The sequence below is a fragment of the Pongo abelii genome, chromosome X, assembly GCF_028885655.2.
Source record: "Pongo abelii isolate AG06213 chromosome X, NHGRI_mPonAbe1-v2.0_pri, whole genome shotgun sequence".
Classification (NCBI taxonomy): Eukaryota; Metazoa; Chordata; class Mammalia; order Primates; family Hominidae; genus Pongo; species Pongo abelii.
Genome location: NC_072008.2, coordinates 72,898,054 through 72,912,339, shown reverse-complemented (window position 1 = coordinate 72,912,339; position 14,286 = coordinate 72,898,054). Strand labels below are relative to the sequence as shown.

Here is a 14,286-nt window from a genome sequence, read left to right as displayed (position 1 = left end):
AGTCTTCTCCCCAGTGAGTTGATCTAGTCTGTCTATGAGTTAGGAATTCCTACTTAATTTTTCAGCTACAGAAGAACCACTACAGTGTCCAGAGGAGGGAAAATGAAGGCCTATACCCTGTCAAGTTCTAGTGATAATTTTCTCAACTTTCCATTCATTCAGCTTTCTAATTATTCTTTCTTCCCTTAATCCTGTGGAAAGGGGTAGATAGAGGGATTTATTTTGTGGTTACTCTAATGCGCTAGTTGATCAATCATGTCCTTCAAGCCCAAGTTGTCTTTGCAGAGAAAAGAATTTGTGTTCAGAGAAAGGAACTTGTGAACAATCAATAAATGAGTTAATATACATAAAACACTTAGACATGTGCCTGACATGTAGTAAACATTGTAGGAGAGTTGACCATTAAAACTAACTCTGACCCATGGCTTGAACTTGGAAAAAGTTTATTCCATCAAAGCCATTTTAGTCAGTCTTCTGGGTCAGCAGCTAGTACCACCATTTCCACCTTCTATTACTGCTGTCACTACCTTTTCACAATGATTGCATGAGATGCATAGGAACTGGTTTTGCATCCTGTGCCACCTAGTATTTGACCCTTTAGAAAATCTCCATATGCTATGAGTTTCCCATTCTTTTAGGATTTATTTCTGCTTTTTTTTTTTTTTTTTTTTTGAGACAGAATCTCCACTTCTGCCACCCAGTTTGGAGTGCAGTGGCATGATCTAAGCTCACTGCAGTCTCCATCTCCCAGGTTTAAGCGATTCTCCCGCCTCAGCCTCCCAAGTAGCCAGGATTATGGGTGTGCACCACCACTCCTGGCTAATTTTTGTATTTTTGGTAGAGACAGGGTTTCACCATGTTGGCCAAGCTCGTCTTGAACTCCTGACCTCATGTGATCCTCCCGCCTCAGCCTCCCAAAGTGCTGGGGTTACAGGCTTGAGCCACCATGCCTGGTTTTATTTCTGCTATTGTAAAAGGGTAGGTTGTTATTCCGTTCTCAGAACCTGCTTAGAATAAGCCCTTTCATGGATACACAAGAAGCCACTGGGGCATTAGGTAGAGCTTGCTAGGTTTCTTTTCTTGGACCTATTCTAACTCCCTTGTCAGCTCTGAAAGTTTTCTCATTAATATTGGACTGCCAACAGTGAGTTAAGAGATCTTGGGCCCATATTCTCTTTCCTTCCTCCTTTCTTAATAGAAACTGTGGAGTTTTCCGCAAGTTGCCCTTCCCAATTCCACTAGTTATATCTGTAGTTTATAATCCTGTTTTTAAGGTACCAATGTCACCCCTTCATTCAATAAATACTAAATGCTTACTATGGACAGATGAAGTTCTAGGCTCTGGGGATACAAACAAAACTAAGGCCCTTTTTTGTGGGTCTTATGTTCTGCTGGAGATAAACAATACATCAGGTGGTGGCAAGTGCTCTGAAGAAAAAGTAAAGCAAGGTAGTGGGTTGTTCCTTTATGGAAGATGGTCAGACAAGGCTACTGTTAATGTGTTATTTAGGCAGAGAACTGAATAAAGTAAGGGTACAAGGTATGGTAGATATCTTTGGGAAGAGCAATTCCATGAATAGGGAAAACCTAATACAAAGGCCCAAGGCAGCAGTGTGCTTGGCATGTTGAACAGCAAAGAAACCAGAGTGGCTGGGAGCAAGGATGACAATCTGCTCCATTTCTCTTCCCAAAGGGAATAGCAGTAACACACAGGTTAATGCTCATTGTTAAAAAAGAGTTTTGAAGTGAGGCCTTTGGAGGGCCACAGACCAGAAAAAGAGGTAAGTGGATTCTTCTTACTACAACAATTGCCAATATTTCCACATTAAAGTTTGGCTTGAATGTTTGCATCTGTAGGCCAGCTTTGGGAAGGATGTTGCAATCCATGATGACTGTAGGGTTATTCAGGCCACATTTTAATTTTAGAGAAGACACACAACAGGAAGTTTCCCCTTTGCTTTTCTAGACTTTTCTCACTTAAAGAGAGTGTGGTTTTAAGCCTACCAAGCACCTTCTCTGAGCTCTGCCTACTGCCACATTGGCAAAACTGCTCTCAAACAGCTCCTTACCAATGAGCCTTTCAGTATATTTTCAGGAGACAGGGCATGTGGACAACACCCTGTCCAGGTGGAATTATCAGCTCTCATTATAAATCCTAGAAGTCAGTGAGCCCATATCTATCTTAAGGCCTGGGTAGCTTCTTGAAGAAGAGCAACCTGTGAGGAAGGGTTTTTTTTTTTTCAATGAGAAGTGAATAATTTTTATAACTGGAGCAGGGAAATAAGATCATTTAATCTGACAGAGAGCTTGAAGAGCCATTAAGTTCCTATCACCTGATTTGCATAGCATGTAACTGCTTCACTCCCTATTGCTCTGGTCTGAAAATTTCTCTGTTCCTCCCTCCCTTTCTCTACACTCTCCTCTCCCTCTCCCTGTCCCCCTCTTTCACTCTGTCTCCCTCCCTTCCTCCCTCTCCCCTCTCTCCCTCCCCCCTCCCCACCTCTTTGTGTGTCTTGCGTTTTCTCTGTCTCTAAGGACATAGGTTTAAGTTCTTTTTAGGGTTCATAATAATTGCAATAACTACCACTTACTGAGTGCTCAGTATGTTCCAGGCTAGGTTCTTTACATCAGGTATACCTTGCTTTATTGTGCTTTACTTTATCGCTCTTTGCAAATATTGCATTTTTAAAAACAATTTGAATGTTGGTGGCAATCCTGTTTCGAGCAAGTCTGTCAGAGCCATTTGTCCAACAGCATGGGCTCACTTCTTGTCTCTGTGTTGCATTAGGATAATTCTTGCAGTATTTCAAACTTTTTTTTTCCTTCTTACATCTGTTGTGGTGATATGCGGTTAGTGATCTTTGATGTTACTATGTAATTGTTTTGCGGCTCCATGAACTACACCCAGACAAGATAGCAAACTTAATAAATAAATGTTGTATGTTCTGACTGCTCTGCCGATCAGCCGTTCCTCATCCCTCTCCCTCTCATGCTTCCCTATTTCCTGAGACACAACAATATTGGAATTAGGCCAATTAAAAACCCGACAAAGGCCTCTAAGTATGCAAGTGAAAGAAGGAGTTACATGTCTCTCATGTTAACTCAAAAGCTAGAAATGATTAAGCTTAGTGAGGAAGGCATGTTGAAAGCTGAGATAGGCTGAAAGCTAGGCCTCTTGTGCCAAACAGTTGGCCAAGTTGTAAATACAAAGGAAAAATTCTTGAAGAAAATTAAAAGTGCTACTCCAGTGAACACACAAATGATAAGAAACCAAAATAGCCTTATTGCTCATAGGGAGAAACTTTTAGTGGTCTGGATAGAAAATCAAACCAGCCACAACATTCCCTTAAGCCAAAGCCTAATCCACAGGAAGGCTGTAACTCTTCAATCTGTGAAGGCTGAGGAAGTTAGGAAGCTGCAAAAGAAAAGTTTGAAACTAGCAGAGGTTGGTTCATGACGTTTAAGGAAATAAACCGGTTCCATGACATAAAAGTGCAAGGTGAAGCGACAAGTGCTGATGTAAAAGCTGTACCAAGTTATCCAGAAAATGCAGCTAAGATCATTGATGAAAGTGGCAACACTAAAAAACACATTTTCAATGTACATGAAATAGCCTTCTATTGGAAGAAGATGCCATGTAGGACTTTCATAGCTGCAAAGAAGTCAATGCCTGGGTTCAAAGTTTCACAGGACAGGCTGACTCTTTTCATTAAGGGCTAATGCAGCTGGTGAAGCCAAGGCTCATTGACCATTCTGTAAATCCTAGGGCCCTTAAGAATTATGCAAAATCTACTCTGCCCATGCTCCATATATGGAACAACAAAGCCTAAATGACAACTCATCTGTCTACAGCATGTTTTACTGAATATTTTAAGCCCACTCTTGAGACCTACTGCTCAAAAGAAAAGCTCTCTTTCAAAATATCACTGCCCATTAACAATGTACTAATCACCCAGCAGCTCTGATGGAGATGTGCAAGGAGATTAATGAATGTTGTTTCCATGCCTACTAATACAACATCCATTCTTCAGCCCCTGGATCAAGGAATAAATTCAACTTTCCAGTCTTATTATTTAAGAAGTAGATTTCATCAGGATTTAGATCCCATAGATAGTGATTCCTCTGATGAATCTGGGCAAAGTAAATTTAAAACCTTCTGGAAAGCATTCACCAATCTAGATGTCATTAAGAATATTAATAATTTATGAGAGGAGGTCAGAATATCAACAAAATAACAGAGGTTTGAAAAAGTTAATTTCAACCCTCATGGCTGACTTTGAGGAGCTTAAGCCTTCAGTGGAGGAAGTAACTGTAGATGTGGTAGAAGTAGCAAGAGAACTAGAATTAGAAGTGGAGCCTGAAGACGTGACTGAATTGCTGCCATCTCAGGATAAAAGTTCAATGGATGAGAAACTACTTTTTATGGATGAGCAAAGAAAATGGTTTCTTGAGGTGGAATCTACTCCTGGTGAAGATGCTGTGAATATTGTGGAAATGATAACCAAGGATTTAGAATATTGCATAAACTTGGTTTACTAAAGCAGTGGCCGGGTTTGAGAGGAGCGACTCCAATTTTGAAAGAAGTTCTATCAAACAGCATGGCATGCTACAGAGAAATTTTTTTGTGAAAGGAAGAGTCAATTGATGCAGCTAACTTCATTGTAGTCTTCTTTTAAGAAATTACCATAGCCACTCCAGCCTTCAATAAGCACCATCCTGATCAATCAGCAGTCATCAACATAGAAGCAAGACCCTCCACCAGCAAAAAAGGGTATGATTTGCCAAAGGCTCAGGTGATTGTCAGCATTTTTTAGCAATAAATTATTTTTAATGAAGGGATGTACACCGTATTTTTAGGAATCATGCTATTGCACACTTACTAGACTACAGTATAGCATAAGCACCGTGAAACCAGAAAAAATTGTGTGGCTCAGTTTATTGTGATACATATTTTATTCTGGTGGTCTGGAACCAAATCCACACTATCTCCTAGGTATGCCTGTATGTTACCTCATTCAACCATCACAACAACCCTGTGAGGTAGATGGTATCACTATTCTCATTTTGCAGCTGACATTTTCAAAATGCAAACTGAGCTTCAAGTTTGAGATTCATATAGTTTAAGTTTCTTGCCCCTGGTTACATAGCAAAGCTCCAACACAACTGACTCTGACTCTGTCCTGACTCTTTGACCTCTATTTTGTACTCTCTCACCTCTATTTTGTACTCTCTCTTCCCGATTATAGTTGGTGAAAGAATAAATGAAAAAAAAAAGTTCTATTATTTAATATGCTCTAAAGGGCCTGGTAGCCAAAATTCATCCATTCATTTTAAAAACTGTCATTGAGCTGCTTTATCTTGCCTCGTGCCCTACTCAGCCCTAGTCTCTAGAGAGGAATCAGGAGAAAAAATCTCTGCTGTCAGAAAAGTTATGGGACTGGGGGGGTATCTGGAACCAACTAACACTCAGGATGCAGTGTAATAAAGACTGTGGTGAAGATGTGCATTGGATGCTGTGGGAGCCCATGGAAAGGGAACTTACCTCTCTATTGGGAATCAGAGAAGTCTTCATACAGTGGGTAAGGCATGATGTGAGTTCTGAAAATCAGAGGAGTAGATTAATTAATTAACCTTCTGTAAGAAAAGTCCTCCTATAACAGAGGACTGCAAATTATTTGGCTTAAATATGATAGAGAGGAGTTCATTTTTCTCTCACATAAAAGTCTAGCAGTGAATAGTCCAAGATCAATGACATACTTCTGCCATCCTCACCACTTGGCTTCAGTTTCTTGATCCTAGATAGCTATTCCATTTGTCCCCATTTACCAGCCAGAGAGAAAGGGAAAAAAAGACAGAATGTAATACAGACAGCTTCTTCATAAAAGCATGACCCAGAGGCTTTCATGCATTATTTCTACTTGTATTCTGTTATCTAAAACTTAATCACATGTCCTTACCTAGCTGCAAGGGAGACTAAGAAAGGTAGGCGTGGGTGCCCAGCTACCATTCAGTGACTTCCATTAGTAAAAGTAAGAAGGGGAAGGTGGATACCAGTAAGCAATTAGCAGTCTCTGCCATAAAGGGTAAGAGTGAAAGTGTTCTGTGTGTAGATCACTCTGGATACATACAGGAATGAGACACCAGAGAAATTAAGTTCCATAAAATAACCAAAGAACTAAATAACTAAGAGACTAAAGAACTTTAATAATTCAGCATGGCTATAGTGGAGGGTGAATGTAGGGGAATAGTGGAAGGTGGCGCTGGAGATTTCAGGCTGTGGCCAGATTATTGAGTACCTTGTGTGCTAACTAAGGAATCTGGCCTTTGTCCCGAAGACAGTGAAGAGTCATTGAAACATTTTAAGCAGTGGAGTAACACAATTAGATTAGAGTTGAGAAAGATCACTCTACCTGCACTTGGGTAGACAGATTAAAGGCAGGAGTGGCTGGAGACAGAAGGAACAATTAGGAGACTATTATAATCATAGAGAGACATGATGAGACTCAACCAAGTCAGTGGTAGTGAGCAGAGGGGATAGATTAGAGAGACATTAAGGAAGCATAATTGATAGAACTTGGTGACTAAATGGATGTGGGATGTGAGAGAGGGGGAGGATTTTAAGATAATAATGTCCCGATTTGTGGCTTGGACATTGGCATTGTTTTAGGTAATAAAAAATTTTAAGGGATGAAAGTGTTTAATTCTAGAAATGTTGAATTTGAGATACCTCTGGGATATCCAGAAGGCAACATTGAGCAGTCAGTTAGATATATTGGTATAGAAACCAGTAGAGAAACTTGGTAGTGCAAGCCATGTGAATGGATGACACGACTGAGAAAGCGAATGAGTGCAGACAAGTGAGATCATTAGAAGGTTGAGGACATAATCCTGGAGAACATTAAATTTCAGAGAGAGCCAGTGAAAGAGACGACAGTATTCAGAGAAGCAGAAAGGTAAAGACAGAGGAATTTTTAGAAATGGATTGGTTAAATGTGTTAAATGTTGGAGCACAGTCAAAATAAAAATTGAAAAGTACCTGTTGGAGTTGGCAATTAGCAGGCCAGTGGTGATCATTGTAAAAACAGTTACAGAGGAGTAATGTGGGCAGAGACAAGGTTGAGGATCAACTGGAGGATGAAGAAATGGAGACTTAACTGTCTGGAAAATGAGAAGAAAATGAATGTGATGGCAGTGGGGAGTAGCTTGGGTTCAGATAGGAGAGACTTAAGTTCATTTAAATGCTTTTGAGAAACAGTATTGTAAGAAAGGAGATGAATGATGGAGGAAGGTCCCTGAGAAACAGGAAGAGATGAGATGGGATCGAGAGCATAGGTAGAGGCATTCTCCTTAGAAAGTGAGGAGGAGATAAAGTAAGTTTATAAGTGTGGATGTCAATGAGTTTGTCAGTATGGGGACAGAAAGTTGAAGCTGTTTACTTTATTTATTTATTTATTTATTTATTTATTTATTTATTTATTTTGAGACAGTCTTGCTCTGTTGTCTAGGATGGAGTGCAGTGGTGCAATCTGGGCTCACTGCAACCTCCACCTTCCGGGTTTGAGCAATTCTCCTTCCTCAGCCTCCTGAGTAGCTGAGATTACAGGCATGCTGCACCATGCCTGACTAATTTTTGTACTATTAATAGAGCTAGGGTTTCACCATGTTGGCCAGGCTTGTCTTGAACTCCTGGCCTCAAGGGATCCACCTGCCTCAGCCTCCCAAAGTGCTGAGATTACAGACATGAGCGACCGCGCCCAGCCGAAGAAGTTTACTTCTAATGACCTCCCTTTTCTCTGAAGTATGAGGTGACGCCATCTGTGAGGGAGGGTGTCTGTGGTCTGGTATATTATGAATGCCTCAGCAAGGATGTCTTCTAACTGAGCAAAGGGAAATAATATATGATGCGTTTATCTCCATTAATAACACTCACTTGGGTTCAATCGGAAGAGATTGTTGGAAGGACAGATGCATGGATGGATGCCTATAAACATAATAAATATGTATTCTGTTTTCCTCCACTCAACGTTTTCAAAATGTTTTTTTAGAAGTTCAGTTCAGGGTTAAAATTTTCTTGAATCCCATCTGCATTAAGTAAGTATATTTTCATTTGTTATTCCTCTTCATTATTCTAGACCAACATTTTTCAGCCTTGGTATTATTTTGACATTTTGGGCCAATAATTCTTGTTGTGGGGACTGCCCTGGGCATTGTTGGATGTTTAGCAGGATTCCTTGCCTTTCCCCACTAGATGCCAACCCCCCTTCCACAGTTGTGACAATAAATATTTTCACAGATGTCATGAAATGTCCCCTGGGAAATAGAATTGCCCCCAGTTAAGAAGTTGTATTCAAAACCAAATGGAAGGGCACTGGAGAGAGAGAGAGAGGGAAGGGGGATTTAAGCTAGACAAATACTCTTGTACATTTATCAGTTGATCATGACAACTGTACTCATAGACATGATCTTCTTTTGGCAAATTAGACAGCTGAGGCTCGGAGAGGTTAAATGACTTGCCTAACATGACAGAGGCCATAAGTGATAGAGCTGGGGTTTGAACTCATGTGTGTTAGATCCCTACAATTTAGGTTCTTTCTTAAACAACAATAAAAAATATTTTAGAGGATGTCCTTGTTTTCATTTTTATTATGTTTTAAAAAATCAAACTAAACTTAAAATTCAGCATAAAAGTTTAAATAATATAGAAGTGTATAGACTAAAACAGGAATGTATCTTTTGACATTCCTCTGTAATCCTATTCACTTTCCTAGAGGTTATGATTGTGATTGTTAACAATTTAATGTGTATGCTTCTAGACCCTTTTCTTTGCAATTATAAATGACAAAGGACAGTGCATTGATACACACACAAAACTATTTTTGAATAATGACATCATACTATATATACTATTCCATAAGCTACTTTAAAATATTTAATCTTTCCACCTCAGTTCTTACAAATCTACATCATCGCCTTTTAACAGTTGTGTAATATTCCTCAGTGGGTGAACTACAATTTATGTAACTTTCGCATGTTAGTAGATATTTATGTAGTTTTATTTTTTTTATGGTACATGGAACTTGCATAGATATCAGTGTGTGTATGTGTCAGGATTTCTGCTTAATAGGGGTTTTAAAAGTAGGGAGATCAGAGGGCATGCCTATTTAAAATCATGATTGCTACTACCAGATTGACCCCCAATATGGCTAAACCAAATCACCCTCCCAATAGCAGCTTATAAAGGTGACTGTTTTTACCCACTTCTTTGTCAGTTTAGGACAATATCGATTTTTCTTAATTTATCAGTCTAATAGGCAAAATGTGATACCTTGTTTGAATTGTAGTTTTATAATTATTAGTGAAGTTGATTTTTATGTTCACAAGCTATTTCATTTTCTTTTCGTTTGTATGTCCTTTTCAATGGCTGGTCGCTTCAAAATCCTCCCCTCTCCAACCCACTCCCACACTAAACTCTTCACCTAAGGCAACCACTAATCAGTTCTGTTAGTATAATTTGTGTTTTCTAAAGTTTTGTATAAATGGAATAATGCAGTATATACTTTTCTTTTGGTCTGGCTTCTTTGGTTCAGCATAATTATTCTGAGATAAATTTAAGTTGTTATAGTGAGTCAATAGTTCATTCCTTTTTATTACTGAGTAGTATTCCATCATATATACCAAAATTTGGTTGTCTATTCACTAGTTAATGGACATTTGGGTTGTTTCAGTTTGGATCTGCTGCAAACATTTGTGTACAGTCTGTACGACTATATGTTTTCTTTTTTCTTGAGTAAACATGAAGGAGTAGAAATGACTGAGTCACATAGTAATTATACATTTAATTTTTAAAGAAAACGTAAGACATTTTTCTCTTTTTTTATTTTATTATTCTATTATTGTTATACTTTAAGTTTTAGGGTACATGTGCACAATGTGCAGGTTAGTTACATATGTATACATGTGCCATGCTGGTGTGCTGCACCCATTAACTCGTCATTTAGCATTAGGTATATGACATTTTTCTTAAGTAACTGTATCATTGTACTTTCTGGAAGAGACTGTAAAACTCATGTTAATTCTGTATATGTTTGGTGGAATCCTCCAGTTAAACTCTCTGGGTCTAGAGATTTCTTCTTTGGAAGTTTTTAAACTATGAATTGAAATTTTTTAATGGTTATAGGACTATACAGGTGATCTATTTCATTGGGTGGTTGTTTTTTTTTTTAATTCACTATGCCATTGTATGATTTTTACATTCCCATCAGCAATGAAAGTTCCAGTTCCTCCATATTCTTTTCAACATGTGGTATGGTCAGTCTTTAAAAAATTTCAACCATTCTAATAGGTGTTCAGTGGCATCGCATCATGTTTTTAGCATGCATTTCCCTATTGACTTAATGATGTAGAACATTTTTTTATGTTTGCCATTTGTATATTTTCTTTGGTAAAGTGTCTATTCAAATATTTTGCTTATTCTTTAAAAACTGATTTACTTGTTTTTTTATTATTGAGTTATTGAGTTTTGGGAGTTCTTTATATAATATATATATAATACAAGTTCTTTATCAGGCATATGATTTACAAATATTTTAACTCAGCCTGTGGTTTTTCTTTTCATTCTTAACAGTGTCTTTTAGAAAATCATGAGTTTTCAAATTTGATGTTCAGTTTATTGATTATTTTATGAATCATTGTATCTAAGAAATCTTTGGCTAACCTAAGATTACAAAGATTTTTCTCCTCGAAATTTTATAGTTTCAGCTTTCAAATTTGATTATAGCCCATTTTGAGTTAGTTTTCTTCTGTGGTATAAGATACGAATTGAAGTTTTTTGTTTTTTTTTTTTGCCTATGTATATCACATTGTTCCAGTATCATTGCTGTCCTTTCTCCACTGAATTGCCTTTGTAAAATAAATAAATAAATTTATCTGTATAGGTGTGGGTCTATTTCTGGGCTTTCTATTTTGTTCCATTGATCTATTCACCTATCTTGACATCAGTGCCACACTGTCTTAATTGTTGTAGCTTTATAATAAGACTTGAAATCAGGTAGTGTTAGCTTTCCAACTTTGTTTTTCTTTTTCAAGATTGTTTTGGCTATTCTAGGTTCTTTGCATGTCCTTATACATTTTTGAATCAGCTTGTCAATATCTACATACAAGCTTACTGGTATTTGGGTTGTGTTCAGTCTGTAGATCAATTTTGTGAGAATTTACATCTTAACACTATTGAGTCTTTATACCTGCAAACAAAATATATCTCTGTTTATCTAGATTTTCTTAATATTTCTCAGCAATATTTTGAAGATTTTAGTGTACAAAATCTTCTCTCTGGCACTTTGCCTTGCAAATTCTCACTTCCTTGTCTTTCCCATACTCCCAATTCAATCTTCTCAATGTAGGGATACTACTGGGTTCCACTTGGGTTTCCCTTCCTGCACTGCGGCCTGTAAAACTCTAAGCTGGGAAACTCATAGGGCTGACCTCATTTGTTTTTTTCTGTCTCTCAGCATTCACTGTCCTTCACTGCTGGATTTCCAATGCCTTTAAAACTACTGTTGCATGTATTTTTCCTAGTTTTGTTTTGTTTTGTTTTGTTTTTACTTGTTGCAGGCTAAATGAGTAAAACTAGTTTCTGTGCCCTATCTTGGCCGGAATAAGAAGTAGCTGTTTGTAGTAGTATTTTAGTAGTAGTAGTTAGTAGCTGTTAATAGTAGTAGTATTTTCAGGTGACAGTTTGGCCTTTTACATTAGAATTGCAAGTGTATTTGTTTTTTGACTCAGCAATTTCAGTCCCTCTTCTAGGTTCTAGAGATAGAGCAGTGAACATGACAGACATGCTTCTATGTTGTGTAAAATCTAGCTTGGAGACAGACAGCAAACAAAATCAATAAGTAAAACATGTTCTGTGTTAGGAAGTGATAGGAAATGCTGAAGAGAAAAAAAATTAAACACGGAAGGAAGATAGGAATGCTTGGGTAGAGGGAGGCATGTCATTGTTTTAAATATATTGACCTGGAAGGGCTTACTGAGCAGAGTATGTTTGATTAGAATCCTAGAAGAATGGATATCTGGAGGAAGATCAGTCTGGGTGGAAGAAACAGTCAGTGCAACGACCTCACGTATTCGAAAAATAGCAAGGAATATTTGTAACAACTACTACAGTGTTTGAGCTCACAAAATGGTAGCTCTTTAGACTATTATTACTAATGATGGTGGAATTAGGAATATGACCTAGAACTGTATGGCCTCAACATTAATCTGCTTGCTGTTAAGTTACATTTTGTCTTCTGTACAATCATGAGGCATATGCTCATGGCTTGTGACTGTTCATGCATTGTTTCTTATCATTGTCCAGCTTTTACACAGGCTTGCCTTGTGTTCTCAATCATGTTATTTCCATGCCCATGTAGTCTGTGTTGACCCTTGCCTGATGGGATATTGGGCTCTGACATTTCTCTTTACACTAATCATTGGGGTTGATTTTGTTAGTCTCACTGGCTAGACAGTGGTCTCCTTTCTCCATCACATATGTGTATCATCCCAGTGTATGCACTTGGGCTAAAAGGTTGGTCTCCATGGAGACCGGAAAATCCTTAAGTACACATGAGACATTATATAAAAATTCTAATCGCAGCTCCTTCTGCATGCCTTCAGCACTTCTTATAGCATCCAAGGCACTGTGTTGTTGCTTTTTAATTTTATTTTACTTTTTATTGAATAGGTAATGTACCATGGCATGAAATTATAAAAGAACAAAGTGACATAGCAGGGAAAACACAGTTGTTCTCCCTGTATTCCCCAGCCAATCATTAGTCCTACCTTGAGACAAACAATGTAATCAGATTCTTTGGTATCCCTTCAGAACTGTTTAAGGCATATGGGCATGTAATTGTGTTTAGTCTCCTTCCATGTCCCACCCCTACCCATAGAAGGCACCTTGACAGCTCCTTTCATTTCTTTCTTACCACACTCTGTGAAGTAGGTGATGCTGTCCCTATGTTACGGATGAGAAAGCTGAGGCTCAGAGAAGTGAGGTGACTTGCCTAAGGTCTCCCAGGAAGGAGATGGAAAATCCAGGACTAATGCCATCTTTTATAGGTATTTTTTCTTCCAAACTGAGAAGTGCCAAGTTCTGTGCCTTGAGCATGGTAGGAGATACGTAAACACTTAACCGGTAGCTAGAGTGATTAAGAAAATCTCTGATTCTTTGAGTCATATTAGTATTCATGTTACAAACTCTAGCTATAAGGCCAGCAAGCATCAACTGGTGGGTAGCATTCAGAAGACAAAAACTTGATCTAATTATTCTCTAGATATCTTCCTTCTTTCTCCACAGATCTATTTAGGTCCACCTGAGGAAAGCGCTGCACCGCCAGTGCCTCCGCCTCGGGTGACAGCAAGAAGGCACAAACCAATCACGATTTCAAAGCGCTTGCTGCGAGAAAGGACGGTTTTCTATACTTCTTCCCTGGATGAAAGCGAAGGTCAGTACTGAGGTTCACCCTTAGCTTCTGAATGGTGATTAGACACAAAGAGGATATCGAAGGGCAGAAGCGGTGGCATGACCATTTTTCTCTCTATAAAAGTAGACCTTTCCTGGCTCCTGAGCTTAAAAGCAGCCAGGGTTTGTAGTTTGTGCTCAGAGAGGGGATTAAGCCTTTGACAGCAGATAGGATGGTGATGAGCTTGTAAAGGAAGTTACCATGTGGAGGATCCCTATAAGGCCAGTGCAGGATCCAAGGTGTTCTTAGATTTATGCCCCCAATCTATTGAAATGGGTGAGCAAGGTGAATGTTGTGAAATTTTAAATTCAAATATAGCAAACATGGATTGGATAACTACTATGTGCCAGGTACTGTACTAGGTGAAATTAAGATACATTGCTTGCCCTCACAGAAGAAATGGAGGCATAGATAAGTGAACAAATAAATGCCTTCAGTGGAATAATTGCTAGTGTGGAGACTACACCCATTCTAAATGTGCCTCTGCCCTCCTACTCCACTAAGACCATTTTTGTCAGGTTTGCCAAAAATCTCCATGAGGCCAAACCAAATAGCTACAACATTGTTCTCATCATACTCAGTTTGTGAGTAGCATCTGACACAGTTGACTAACTCCTCCTTCTTGAAACACTTTATTCACGTGGCTTTCAGGATACCAGATTTTCCTTTAATCTCACCAGAGAATCCATCCCAGTCTTCTCTCCTGGTTTTCCTTCTCTTCCCAACTTTACGTGTTAGAAGGTCCCAGAGCTTTTTTCTTAGTCCTGTTCTCTGATCAGGTTCT

The 14,286-nt window shown here is 38.5% G+C and overlaps 1 protein-coding gene across 6 annotated transcripts in view; it reads left to right on the top strand.

The window, feature by feature from the left end:
- OPHN1 (oligophrenin 1) overlaps positions 1–14,286 on the top strand; it is a 392,357-nt gene that overhangs the window by 342,740 nt on the left and 35,331 nt on the right. For all 6 annotated transcript variants that reach the window (XM_024240815.3, XM_063721071.1, XM_063721072.1 and 3 more), the window contains one exon: positions 13,337–13,484. In XM_024240815.3, the coding sequence (XP_024096583.1) occupies positions 13,337–13,484 (148 nt within the window). The remainder of the gene's footprint in view (positions 1–13,336; positions 13,485–14,286) is intronic.